Source organism: Tribolium castaneum, chromosome 1, assembly GCF_031307605.1.
Source record: "Tribolium castaneum strain GA2 chromosome 1, icTriCast1.1, whole genome shotgun sequence".
In the NCBI taxonomy this organism is placed as follows: domain Eukaryota; kingdom Metazoa; phylum Arthropoda; class Insecta; order Coleoptera; family Tenebrionidae; genus Tribolium; species Tribolium castaneum.
The window spans coordinates 6,691,371-6,704,599 of NC_087394.1; the positions used below are offsets into that span (position 1 = coordinate 6,691,371).

The following is a 13,229-nucleotide window of genomic DNA, read 5'->3' on the forward strand; positions in this document are numbered from 1 at the left end:
TATAAATAATCTTTAACAAAAATTTGCTTTAAAATAAAATGTTTGAAAAACTGAAATTAAACTAAATTAATTGTGTCTAACACTTTAGTAGAGGAAAAAGGAGGAGACATAAATGTTACTAATGTCTTCAAAGTCGTCTTTTGTCGTCATATTAATAACAATAACACTAATCATAATAATACTAATAGTACTAAATTTGCTTATATGCAAGCGCTTAATTAAGGTAACAGTTTTTTGGTTTTTTGCTTATATCTCGAAAACAGTTACTCTTATCAACTTTTATCTTTCTTTCAAAATTAAAGCTGATAAAATTTCCAACAAAATAGTTATTTGCATTTTTCTTGTAGGACCAACCATAAGCGAGTTATAGAGTTGGATATAAATAATATTTAACAAAAATTTGCTTTAAAATAAAATGTTTGAAAAACTAAAATTAATTGTGTCTAACACATTAGTAGAGAAAAAAGGAAGAGACATAAAAGTCACTAAAGTCTTCAGAGTCGTCTTTAGTCGTCATATTAATAACAATAACATTAATAATATTAATACTAATAGTACTAAATTTGCTTATATGCAAGCGCTTAATTAAGGTAACAGTTTTTTGTTTTTTTGCTTATATCTCGAAAACAGTTACTCCTATCAATTTTTACCTTTTCATAAAAATTAAAGCTGATAAAATTTCCTACAAAATAGTTATTTGCATTTTTCATGTAGAAATAACCATAAGCGAGATATAAGTTTGTAAATAATTAATAATTAAAAAAAAAGTGCTTTAACAGAAAATGTCTTGTGATTTAAAATACACTTAATTTATTGTGTCCAATACTTTACTAGAAGGAAAAGGAGGTGTCATAAAGGTCACTGAAGTCTTCAGAGTCGTTTTTAAATGCTGCATTTTCGTCATCGTGTCAAACATTGAAAACTGAATTACATTTTTGTTCAGTAACAGTTACTGTTTTCATTTTGGTTTTTTGCCTATATCTCAAAAACAGTTACTCCTATCAATTTTTATCTTTCTTTCAAAATTAAAGCTGATAAAATTTCCTACAAAATAGTTTTTTGCATTTTTTTGTAGGATTAACCATAAGCGAGTTATAGAGTTGGATATAAATAATCTTTAACAAAAATTTGCTTTAAAATAAAATGTTTGAAAAACTGAAATTAAACTAAATTAATTGTGTCTAACACTTTAGTAGAGGAAGAATAACAATAACATTAATAATAAAAATACTAATAGTACTAAATTTGCTTATATGCAAGCGCTTAATTAAGGTAACAGTTTTTTGGTTTTTTGCTTATATCTCGAAAACAGTTACTCCTATCAATTTTTACCTTTTCATGAAAATTAAAGCTGATAAAATTTCCTACAAAATAGTTATTTGCATTTTTCATGTAGAACTAACCATAAGCGAGATATAAGTTTGTAAATAATTAATAATTAAAAAAAATGTGCTTTAACAGAAAATGTTTTGTGATTTAAAATACACTTAATTTATTGTGTCCAATACTTTACTAGAAAGAAAAGGAGGTGACATAAAGGTCACTGAAGTCTTCAGAGTCGTTTTTAAATGCTGCATTTTTGTCATCGTGTCAAACATTGAAAACTGAATTACATTTTTGGTCAGTAACAGTTACTGTTTTTATTTTGGTTTTTTGCCTATATCTCAAAAACAGTTACTTCCATCAATTTTTATCTTTCTTTCAAAATTAAAGCTGATAAAATTTCCTACAAAATAGTTTATTGCATTTTTTTGTAGGATTAACCATAAGCGAGTTATAGAGTTGGATATAAATAATCTTTAACAAAAATTTGCTTTAAAATAAAATGTTTGAAAAACTGAAATTAAACTAAATTAATTATGTCTAACACTTTAGTAGAGGAAAAAGGAGGAGACATAAATGTTACTAATGTCTTCAAAGTCGTCTTTTGTCGTCATATTAATAACAATAACACTAATCATAATAATACTAATAGTACTAAATTTGCTTATATGCAAGCGCTTAATTAAGGTAACAGTTTTTTGGTTTTTTGCTTATATCTCGAAAACAGTTACTCTTATCAACTTTTATCTTTCTTTCAAAATTAAAGCTGATAAAATTTCCAACAAAATAGTTATTTGCATTTTTCTTGTAGGACCAACCATAAGCGAGTTATAGAGTTGGATATAAATAATATTTAACAAAAATTTGCTTTAAAATAAAATGTTTGAAAAACTAAAATTAATTGTGTCTAACACATTAGTAGAGAAAAAAGGAAGAGACATAAAAGTCACTAAAGTCTTCAGAGTCGTCTTTAGTCGTCATATTAATAACAATAACATTAATAATATTAATACTAATAGTACTAAATTTGCTTATATGCAAGCGCTTAATTAAGGTAACAGTTTTTTGTTTTTTTGCTTATATCTCGAAAACAGTTACTCCTATCAATTTTTACCTTTTCATAAAAATTAAAGCTGATAAAATTTCCTACAAAATAGTTATTTGCATTTTTCATGTAGAAATAACCATAAGCGAGATATAAGTTTGTAAATAATTAATAATTAAAAAAAAAGTGCTTTAACAGAAAATGTCTTGTGATTTAAAATACACTTAATTTATTGTGTCCAATACTTTACTAGAAGGAAAAGGAGGTGTCATAAAGGTCACTGAAGTCTTCAGAGTCGTTTTTAAATGCTGCATTTTCGTCATCGTGTCAAACATTGAAAACTGAATTACATTTTTGTTCAGTAACAGTTACTGTTTTCATTTTGGTTTTTTGCCTATATCTCAAAAACAGTTACTCCTATCAATTTTTATCTTTCTTTCAAAATTAAAGCTGATAAAATTTCCTACAAAATAGTTTTTTGCATTTTTTTTGTAGGATTAACCATAAGCGAGTTATAGAGTTGGATATAAATAATCTTTAACAAAAATTTGCTTTAAAATAAAATGTTTGAAAAACTGAAATTAAACTAAATTAATTGTGTCTAACACTTTAGTAGAGGAAGAATAACAATAACATTAATAATAAAAATACTAATAGTACTAAATTTGCTTATATGCAAGCGCTTAATTAAGGTAACAGTTTTTTGGTTTTTTGCTTATATCTCGAAAACAGTTACTCCTATCAATTTTTACCTTTTCATGAAAATTAAAGCTGATAAAATTTCCTACAAAATAGTTATTTGCATTTTTCATGTAGAACTAACCATAAGCGAGATATAAGTTTGTAAATAATTAATAATTAAAAAAAATGTGCTTTAACAGAAAATGTTTTGTGATTTAAAATACACTTAATTTATTGTGTCCAATACTTTACTAGAAAGAAAAGGAGGTGACATAAAGGTCACTGAAGTCTTCAGAGTCGTTTTTAAATGCTGCATTTTTGTCATCGTGTCAAACATTGAAAACTGAATTACATTTTTGGTCAGTAACAGTTACTGTTTTTATTTTGGTTTTTTGCCTATATCTCAAAAACAGTTACTTCCATCAATTTTTATCTTTCTTTCAAAATTAAAGCTGATAAAATTTCCTACAAAATAGTTTTTTGCATTTTTTTGTAGGATTAACCATAAGCGAGTTATAGAGTTGGATATAAATAATCTTTAACAAAAATTTGCTTTAAAATAAAATGTTTGAAAAACTGAAATTAAACTAAATTAATTGTGTCTAACACTTTAGTAGAGGAAGAATAACAATAACATTAATAATAAAAATACTAATAGTACTAAATTTGCTTATATGCAAGCGCTTAATTAAGGTAACAGTTTTTTGGTTTTTTACTTATATCTCGAAAACAGTTACTCCTATCAATTTTTACCTTTTCATGAAAATTAAAGCTGATAAAATTTCCTACAAAATAATTATTTGCATTTTTCATGTAGAACTAACCATAAGCGAGATATAAGTTTGTAAATAATTAATAATTAAAAAAAATGTGCATTAACAGAAAATGTCTTGTGATTTAAAATACACTTAATTTATTGTTAGAAGGAAAAGGAGGTGACATAAAGGTCACTGAAGTCTTCAGAGTCGTTTTGAAATGCTGCATTTTCGTCATCGTGTCAAACATTAAAAACTGAATTACATTTTTGTTCAGTAACAGTTACAGTTTTCATTTTGGTTTTTTGCCTATATCTCAAAAACTGTTACTCCTATCAATTTTTATCTTTCTTTTAAAATTAAAGCTGATAAAATTTCCTACAAAATAGTTTATTGCATTTTTTTGTAGGATTAACCATAAGCGAGTTATAGAGTTGGATATAAATAATCTTTAACAAAAATTTGCTTTAAAATAAAATGTTAAAAAACTGAAATTAAACTAAATTGTGTCTAACACTTTAGTAGAGGAAAAAGGAGGAGGTTAAAAAAATAAATTCCAGTTTTAAAATCTAACGGTGGTTTAGAATTAGTATCACGATTTCGACTACAGAAAAATTAAAAAAAAATGGAATTTAATTTGCTTTCCAGAATTTCTGGTTTCACTGAATTTGAAAATCCACGAAGAGGTGACTAGTTGTCAAGTTACAAGTTTCTGATTTTTACGAATACAAATTTCCTGTTTAACCCAAGTGTCACTAAAGCGGTATGTTCGTATTTACATGAGTGTTATAAAATGAAAAATAAAGTTTGACAAGTTGCTTATTCTTTTTCTTAATACGAAAAAATAATATTTTTTTGACGTTTTCAGTATAGAATTATATGTGTGCATTTTACTTCGTAATAAAATGAATCAAATTAAAAATAAAAAATATCTCACCAAACACAAAAAACCTAAACCTTAATGTTTTAAAATTGCGATTATTTAAAAACCAATTATCAACTTGCTATTTTACGCATTTTAAAAATTGTTTCCGAGGTCTACCTCCACGTATTACTGGTTTAGTAATTTCCGATACAGTTTTATTAATTACCCACCTTGTCTGACATGAGTCACTTTGTTATGCTTCCATTTCTTGAACACTTCCTTAATTCCAGACCAATTTTATTTTTAATTCACACTCAAAAAGAAATGGCGTAGTTGCTCCAAACAAGAAAAGAATGTCTTTTTGCAATAAAAATAACAACTAAAGAAAAAAAGTTGTTTACAACAAATGTAGGTATTAATTTTTATTTAATCACGCTATTTTGCGTTTTATATAACTCAACTCGCCAACAAAGTTGTCAGCTTCCCTTTTCGAAGACATAATTTTCCACAAGCTTGGACAACTACAGAAAATCCCAACATTCCCAATAAAAAAAGCAAGTAAATAATTACACAAGCAAAAAGTATGGAAAAAGATAATGTTTTCAATAATAACATAATTTACATCTTAATAATAAGGTTGATGGTATGGAATAGTCGACAAAACAGCCACCTTGTCCTTAGGTTTCTGGTAAAACGATTTGTTTTTGTAAGAGACGAAACAATCGCAAGACTCCGGACCAGGAGGTCTTCTGGACGTCTGAAAAAAAAAAGAAAAAGATAAAGAGATAATTAGCAATTAATGATTGTTTGCATGAATGGAGATTGAAAGCAAACGTAAATCATTAATATGAATGTTAAAAAAAAATTGAAATCATTTCTCGATTCCTAGATTTTATTTTATGTGCAATTTTATTTAATTTTTTAAATAATTTTAATAGAATCGATTTAATTTAATAATTGCTGGTAAATGGTAATACTGCCAAAAATTGAATTGCCATAAATATTTAGTTACTTTTTTCCGATTTTTTCTTGTCATAAATTAAAAATGGAGGTAATGTTAATTAGGTGATTCCAAGGTTGGTCACGTAGCCTTATCAGTCTTACACGCAAAAGAATAAACAGATAATTAATTGAATATCATTAAACCAAATTTGAATAAAAGCGGTAATGTGTAATCATCTCCAAGAAGAAAAAGGTTATTTTTATTAACACTAATTTGTTCAAACTCATTATGCTATTTGTTTCAGTGAGTGGCGTGAAATGCAAAGACAAATAATAATTCTACCTTGATGGAGCATAAAATAATAAATTTTCAGATCAAAAAATAAGAATATTTTATTATTATAAGAATAACATTTTATTACATTATTAAAGGAAATATTTTTTACATTTTTAGTGCTTTTAGATTAAAAACCAGTTTTTAAAATTCATTTTAATCCAGAGTGCTTAAATGACTATATTCAATGACTTAAAACTGTAAAAAAACTTTTGGATTTTCATAATTAATATAATAGATAAATATTTACATATTTACAAAAATTAAATTACATTACAAAATTTTATTTATTAAATAAGTATTATTAGCAATACAAGCAAAGACCCTTGATTTTCTGTAATTACTAAAAATTAAAATTTAGAAACAGGTTGACAAGAATATTCATAGTTTTAGCTTAACTGTAAGATATTTAAATTAAGTCAACCATTAAAAATGTTAACAACCTGCTTCTTACTTATTATGTAAATCAAACTTTAATAAAAAAAATTGTAAATTAAATATTTAGGTAGAGTATGTAAAAAAAAGTTGCTTGCAACGCTTTTCTTATGCTAAGTAGAAAATTATATGATAATTTCTTCTTGTGGTATTTTGTGTTGCCTACATTTAAATTCGTTCGCTGTAGACTAAAGAATCATTTTTTCAGGTAGGTATTTTATTTAGTTCGTCATACTACAAGTTATTAATTTTTTTGTTTTGAATTTAATTTAATTCGACCAATTAAAACCTATTTCACTTAATACCTCCCTAGTTTTACACTTACTTTTACACACTTTTGTTTTAATGTTAAAAAATATAGATACAAGAAATGAAAATAAAAAATAAAAATTGCATCCATTTTTAAATTGGTACAAATAGTAAACTATGTTGCTAAAAACAGAATGTTCAAAGTATTAAATAAACGCTTCAAAAAAAAAATAATAAAACGTTAACTTCACGCTTTCTGTAAAGTAATAGTAAATAAGAAAATAAATCTATAAAAAAAACATTTAAAACGACTAAATTGGCAACTCAAAAAAAAATTGTTACGAGAGTCAAACAAAAAGCTCCAGAATTATTTTTTGACATCCTTAATTAACTGTTCAAATGTCATAAAATTAACTCACTTTTGTTACTTTTGTTATAAATCAAAAAAATTCTTAAGCAAGTTTAGTTTCACTTTTTTTATTGTTATATAAAATATTCACTAAACGCCATAGTTTAGTTTAAAGATAAGAAAAATATATTGTAAGAATTTTCTGTTCCTTTTTTCTATTAAAGTTGTATAAAAGAATAATCATGTGCCTATTTTTTTTGACCAATATTTTAAAACTAGAAACTTCACAATTGAAAATTTAGATTCAAATTGTTTTTCATAAGTTAAATTTTTTTTTCTTAGTTAAAATGTTTTCGAACAAGCTATTAAGTTATGAATAAGAAAATTGGGAAATTTTGGTAATGGTTCTTTAAGAAATATTGAAGTTAATTATTATTTGTAAAAAACAAGCAGTTCTGTAAACATTTATATTTATTTTTTTTAGCTAAAATTTTGTTAGCTATCACAATTTTGAATAATGAATATACAATGTGTTTTTAAATGATTCTCATCTGGTCGTCTCTGAATTTACCTTTATAAAATTAATGACAGGCATTTAGACACCGAATATTCGCATTCTCAATTTTTTTACATGTAAACTAATTTCAAAGTTAACTATATAAGAATCATTTAAAAACACATTGTATTCACAAAAATATAAAACAGTAATGGAAAAAAATCCCATTAGTCCAACTGTCGTATTTGCATCAATCATGAGACATAAAAGAAAAGAAATAAAAAGCATAAAAAGACATAAAAAAAAGAAACAAATTATCCTAAAATTATAATCTGCATTATTCAAATTACGAAAAAGTTCTGATCTGTTTCTTCTTCTCTTCAATTATAAACTTCAATAAAACGACCTTAATAAATAAAATTTTCAAAACTGTAAACTTGCAAAAATAAACTGCTCAAAAAAAGTTAAGAAGTTTTTTACTGGTACAACTCTAAACGATGAAATAAAAAGGAAAAAAGCCTTATTGAAAACACATGGTTTTATTTTCCATGCTTCTGAAGATTTTGTTTTAATACTCATTGATAAAGCTTACTTTTTTTTATCAGTTTGAGGTAAATTTGTGATCAAGTGAAATTTTTTTAAATGTCTTCTAAAATTTTGATTAAACGCATGAGCTCCTCAGTAAATTAAAAAATTAAGCTTCTACAAATTTGTATAGAAAAATAGAGACACAGTTGTAAAATTAAACATTTTTTTTATTATGAACCAAAATTTTGAAAAAAATATAATCTCAAAAAGATAATACTATAACATAGCAATCTTTTTTTTTAATATCAGCGGCATTTAAAGTAACATTTAAAAAATTAAATTGTTTACTATTTTCAATTTTAATAAAAGAATCATAGATTGTTTAACTACAATAAAAAAGTTAATGTTTTTTACTGAAAAAAAAATCAGATAATAATTCTCAAATCAACTCAAATCAACAAAAAACATAACAAAACAAATAACTACTTTGGATTTAAATAAATAGGAAACAGATTGTCTAACTTCAAGAAACTTCTGTCTTTTAGAAAAAGTAAAGTTTAGTGTTATTTTTCTTTCATTCTTTCTATTATTACTTTATTCTTCTTTAGAACGTCCAAAAAAAATAATAAAACAAATAATTACAGAATGGTCTTTTACCTTAGGAACTGGGACGTAGGGAACAGTCTGTGGTTTCATGATTTGCTTATAAAGTGCCGCAGGATTTACTTGTCCTTCAGGCGTATTCATGGACTCATAATCCTGATACAGCCTTTCCAGCTGTCGCACCTGCTCTTGAATATCTGCCAAATTTTTCTGAGCCAATTTACAATCCTCTTTCAACTTATTAAGCTTTACAGATTTTTCTTTTGCAACTAAAACCAAATCAATTGAAAAAAAAATTGACACAACAAAGATTGACAAAAATAATTACATGACTCAGCCTTTGCAGGATTATTTTTTACGGAACCTTTAGATTTTGGTTTACAAACACACAAACTCGACGTCTTGGCCACAACAGCAGCATCCGATGTTTTAGGAGTTAGAGGTGTGGACGTCTTGGAAGTGCTTCCAACTGCTAGCTTGGAAGTGGACGGTTTAGGTGTAGATGTTTTTGAAGTACTTTGCTGCAAAGTGGAGGTTTTGGCTTCGACTTTCGCTATTTCCTCTTGGATTTCTTGGGCTGGTTGCAGTTTTGCCACTTCGATTGTGTGTTTCAGGCTGTTGACCAAACTGGCTGAAGCTGTTATAAAAGTGGTCAGGTTTTGGAGCAGATCCACCCAACTTTCGTCGTCTTGGTCTGGGGGATCGCCGGGGTTTGGAGTAATTTGTATTTGTGACATGAGTTACTGGAATTTTGACATCTTCTCCAAAATTTTTTATTTGACGTTTGAGTGATGTGAATGTTTCCAAAACGTTCGTGATTGTGGATTTGCAATTCGGAGGTAAAGTTACCGTTGGGGGCGCCACTGAGCTAGGTCGAAAACAGTAACCATAAATGGCGGGAAATTGTTTATTCGGATATTTTGAGCGTTGTACGAATTTTGAGCCTTCACAATTATTGTATTGCCTATGCGGAATGACTATTGTATCTTTGATGGAAGAAACGAATGTTGACAAATTAGAGATGACGAGGAAAACACGAATAACGAATGACAGTTTGGTTCACTTTCTTTATTGGAAAATTATTACAAAGACATTGAAAAGCCTACCTTTTGGCATAATTTACGTTTAAATGTATCAGCAGTTGTTAATCTTTATTGTAGTTTTGTAGTTTTACCGCAGCATTTCATGATTTTATCAGTGGAAAAATTCTAACCAAAAATTCACAAACTTCACTAATTTATTGGTTTCTTGAGCCCAACCTTATGTTCGCTGTGATCCATTACTTATAGTCTTTAATCAGACAACTGTTTCATAACACTTTGTAATGAAAATTAAAATCTTTTTCACTTTTTATCCACTTTCAAATTCCAACAATAAACACTTTATACCACGAAAAACCACAGAACCAAAGTGAACGCTAGTATTTACCACCACGTACTTTTAAAGTGATTCTCTCTAATGTAAGCAATTAACACTATACACGCAAAATTGTTAATTAATTCATTAAATGTCAATTAAATGTGGAATTACGAAAATTTCGTTACTGTTTTCGACATAGTTCAAAAGTCATCACCAGAGGGCGTCTAGTTAATTTTATTTCCGAATAAAATACGAGTTTTTGTAACACTGTGGCGAAAATTTGTCAAAAAAACGCCTTCCTCTGATACGAATTATAGAATTAAAATTAAAAATCAAGCGAAGAATCTTCAGACAAACTTTGCTAAATTTGATGTATGGCAAAAAAGTGAGATTAATAAAATAGTTATACGTGTAATGATCCAAATTAAAAAACTTCTAGATCACTTTAAAATTTCAGCAAAATTCTGTAAGAGTTTTAATATTATGTCCTATTGTTTGAAGTTCCCAAAATCATAGCATTGATTAAATAAAAAGAAAACTCTTCAAAAGCTGAAGATAGCCAAGGTGTCTTTACAGTGTAAGACACATAAAGATAATTTTTACCTTTATTGTAACAATTTTTTAAATTAATGTGTTTTTCTTCATTACTGTTTTTCAAAACACAATACATAAAAGTAGCACTTACAAAAAAAGGGCAAATGTGTTTTAAACTTTTGACAAATTTTTAAATTCAAACGTATTAATGTAGTGTATTTTTGTGTTTTTTTTTTGTTTTCTTCTCTATTTTTCTAATACTAATTGTATTTCTTATAAAAGCAAAAAAATTGAAATTAATGTGTTTTTATATGATTTTTAAATTGTTTTGAACAAAAAGTCTTTAGAAAAGTGTCGCATAAAGTTAAGAAAAGCATCACAAAGACTAAAAATGTGCTAAGAATCACAAAACAATAATAACAAACCTTCATATCTCCTGAGCAGATTTCATTTGAAACTTTTGTACAATTGTGTAGGAAATAAATAAACCTTTACATAATTCTGTAAGAGTTTGTATTAGTCACATATTGTAAGATTTCAAAATAAATATTATTGATTAGAAAAAAATCTTCAGAAGCTGCTCATAATCAAGATCATGACGAGAAAAAATGTGACTTTATTATACTTAAAATAAATTATTTTAAATTAGAATAAATAATTTATATGTTTATAAGTATGATTCTATCGGAAATAAAATAATTGACTATTTATAAAAAAATATTTCTAATTAAGACGTTCTTAATCTTCTAAAACTTTTCGTATTATGGAAGCAAGTAAAAAATAACCAATCGTTTAACGAAAACATATTATTATAACATAAAATAAAATATAAAATAAACATGAAGAACTTTCTAAGACAAAATAACAGTCGTTTTTCTTATGAAAAATTATCTTTTTTTTTTAAAACAACAAATAAAATTTAAAAAAAACATTAAAAATCTTTGTTTAAGGATTCATTATAAAGAAAAATATCACAAAAATAAGAAAAGTACAGAAAATCACTCGAAAAGTGGGAGATCTAGAGAAGACAATATAACTATCCAAAAAACATAAAAAGAATCTCATTTATAGATTTCATGTAAAACAGTAAATTTTAAGTGTTTGAATCTGTCATTATTTGAAGTTCTCAAAATACATAAATAGGTACATAAATAATCAAAATCTATAAACAACCAGTGTTAGGTCAGGAAAAATTTATCTAGTTATTGTAACAATTATTTCTTTTTAAATAAAAATTTGTATACGTTTTTTATTTCTTTATATTGTTAAAAACTCAAACATTAGGTTTCAATCAATTAAAGTGTTTTTTGAGTTGTGACATCTGATTTTAATATTGGATTGACAAAAAACCTTCAACAAAACTTTAAAAAAACGTATAAATTACTAAAAAGTACCTAAAAACAATTAAAAAGTAAGGTCGGAAAAAGTAATACAGTAAAACGTCTCAACAACGAACACCGATAGGGAATTTTAAATTGTCCGTGGTGGAGAGGTGTCTACTAATGGGAGGTAGAAATTTTAATATAAGTTTTGTTACGTGCCTACGAAAATGTCCGTTGTAAAGAGATGTCCGTTATTCGGAGGTGTCTACTAAGAGTATAACAATCCCATAGTAAACATTTTTTGATTATTTTTGTAAACTTTCTTTAAATCTTCAGCAAAAATTTTGTAAGAGTTTAAATAGATCACACATTTTTTATTCTCCATTCCAACATTTTTTTTGATTTTTTTTTATTTTCTTTTATAACCTAATTATTATTGAATATTTTGTCATCCAAAAACTTAAGCTAGACTTGACTGAAATTATTTTATTTGTATAGGCTTTTATGTCTCTTGTCTGTAGACAGTATTAATTTATTAAACTGTTTTTTGAACCATGAGTTTTAATTTAAAATTTTTAGCCAAAAATTTTTTAAAGAAACGTCTCTAATTTTGTTATAAGGCACAAAACATCCCCAAAATAAAAAAAATGTTAAAAATTATCTAAATATAGTTATTAAAAATGTAAGATCTAAAGAAGTATAGCTATATCAAAATAAAAAACTTCTACATTACTTTCTTAGATTTCATTTATTGAAACGTTCAAAAATTAAAAAAGAAATCATTTACAGTTTAGTAATTGCACTGTACCTACAATTTTAAAAACAAATATGGATTAATAATTTTGTTGTTTTTAAAATTTTAGTAAGCACAAGAGTAACTATAAGGCATAAATAATTTTGTAGATTAAAAACACATAAGCTGAAAACTCAGTTTTTATTGAATTTGGAATAACCTTATATACTCATATACAAAAAATATAGTTAAAAAATACGATAGTGCTTACAATTAGAAAAAAATGTTTGAACGAATTTCACTTTTGACTTAGATTGTATTTAGACTCTCAATTTAGGTGGAAACCTTGATTCATTACTTCCAGCTGGATTAATGTGGCATTAACATATGCTAATGTAACTTACAATTTCCTGTAGATTTAATTTTCCACACACAATAGTCGAATTATTCAAAAGAAGGTGTTCGTAAATGGAAAAATAACTGTAATTTTTTTGTAAGATTTTTCAAATCATTTATCTTTATTTAAACCTCTTCTAGAAATTTTTGTCTGTTTTAGAATCAATTCAAAATTAAAAAATATTACATCGGTCGACTTATAAAAATTTGAACAATACAGACTAGAAAAATGTGTGATAACTTTTAGTAGAAATTAGTCTTAAATATAAATAATTAATTG

At 25.9% G+C, this 13,229-nt stretch overlaps 1 protein-coding gene across 1 annotated transcript; it reads right to left on the minus strand.

Moving 5' to 3' along the window:
- Positions 1–5,251: 5,251 nt before the first annotated feature.
- On the minus strand, positions 5,252–9,412 carry LOC654863 (uncharacterized). The gene is made up of 3 exons (XM_970665.4): positions 8,934–9,412; positions 8,660–8,874; positions 5,252–5,426 (listed from the first exon to the last, which is right to left on the minus strand). The coding sequence occupies exons 1-3, from the start codon at positions 9,340–9,342 to the stop codon at positions 5,295–5,297; spliced, it is 756 nt and encodes a 251-aa protein (XP_975758.1). The 5' UTR covers positions 9,343–9,412; the 3' UTR covers positions 5,252–5,294.
- Between the last annotated feature and the right edge of the window lie 3,817 nt (positions 9,413–13,229).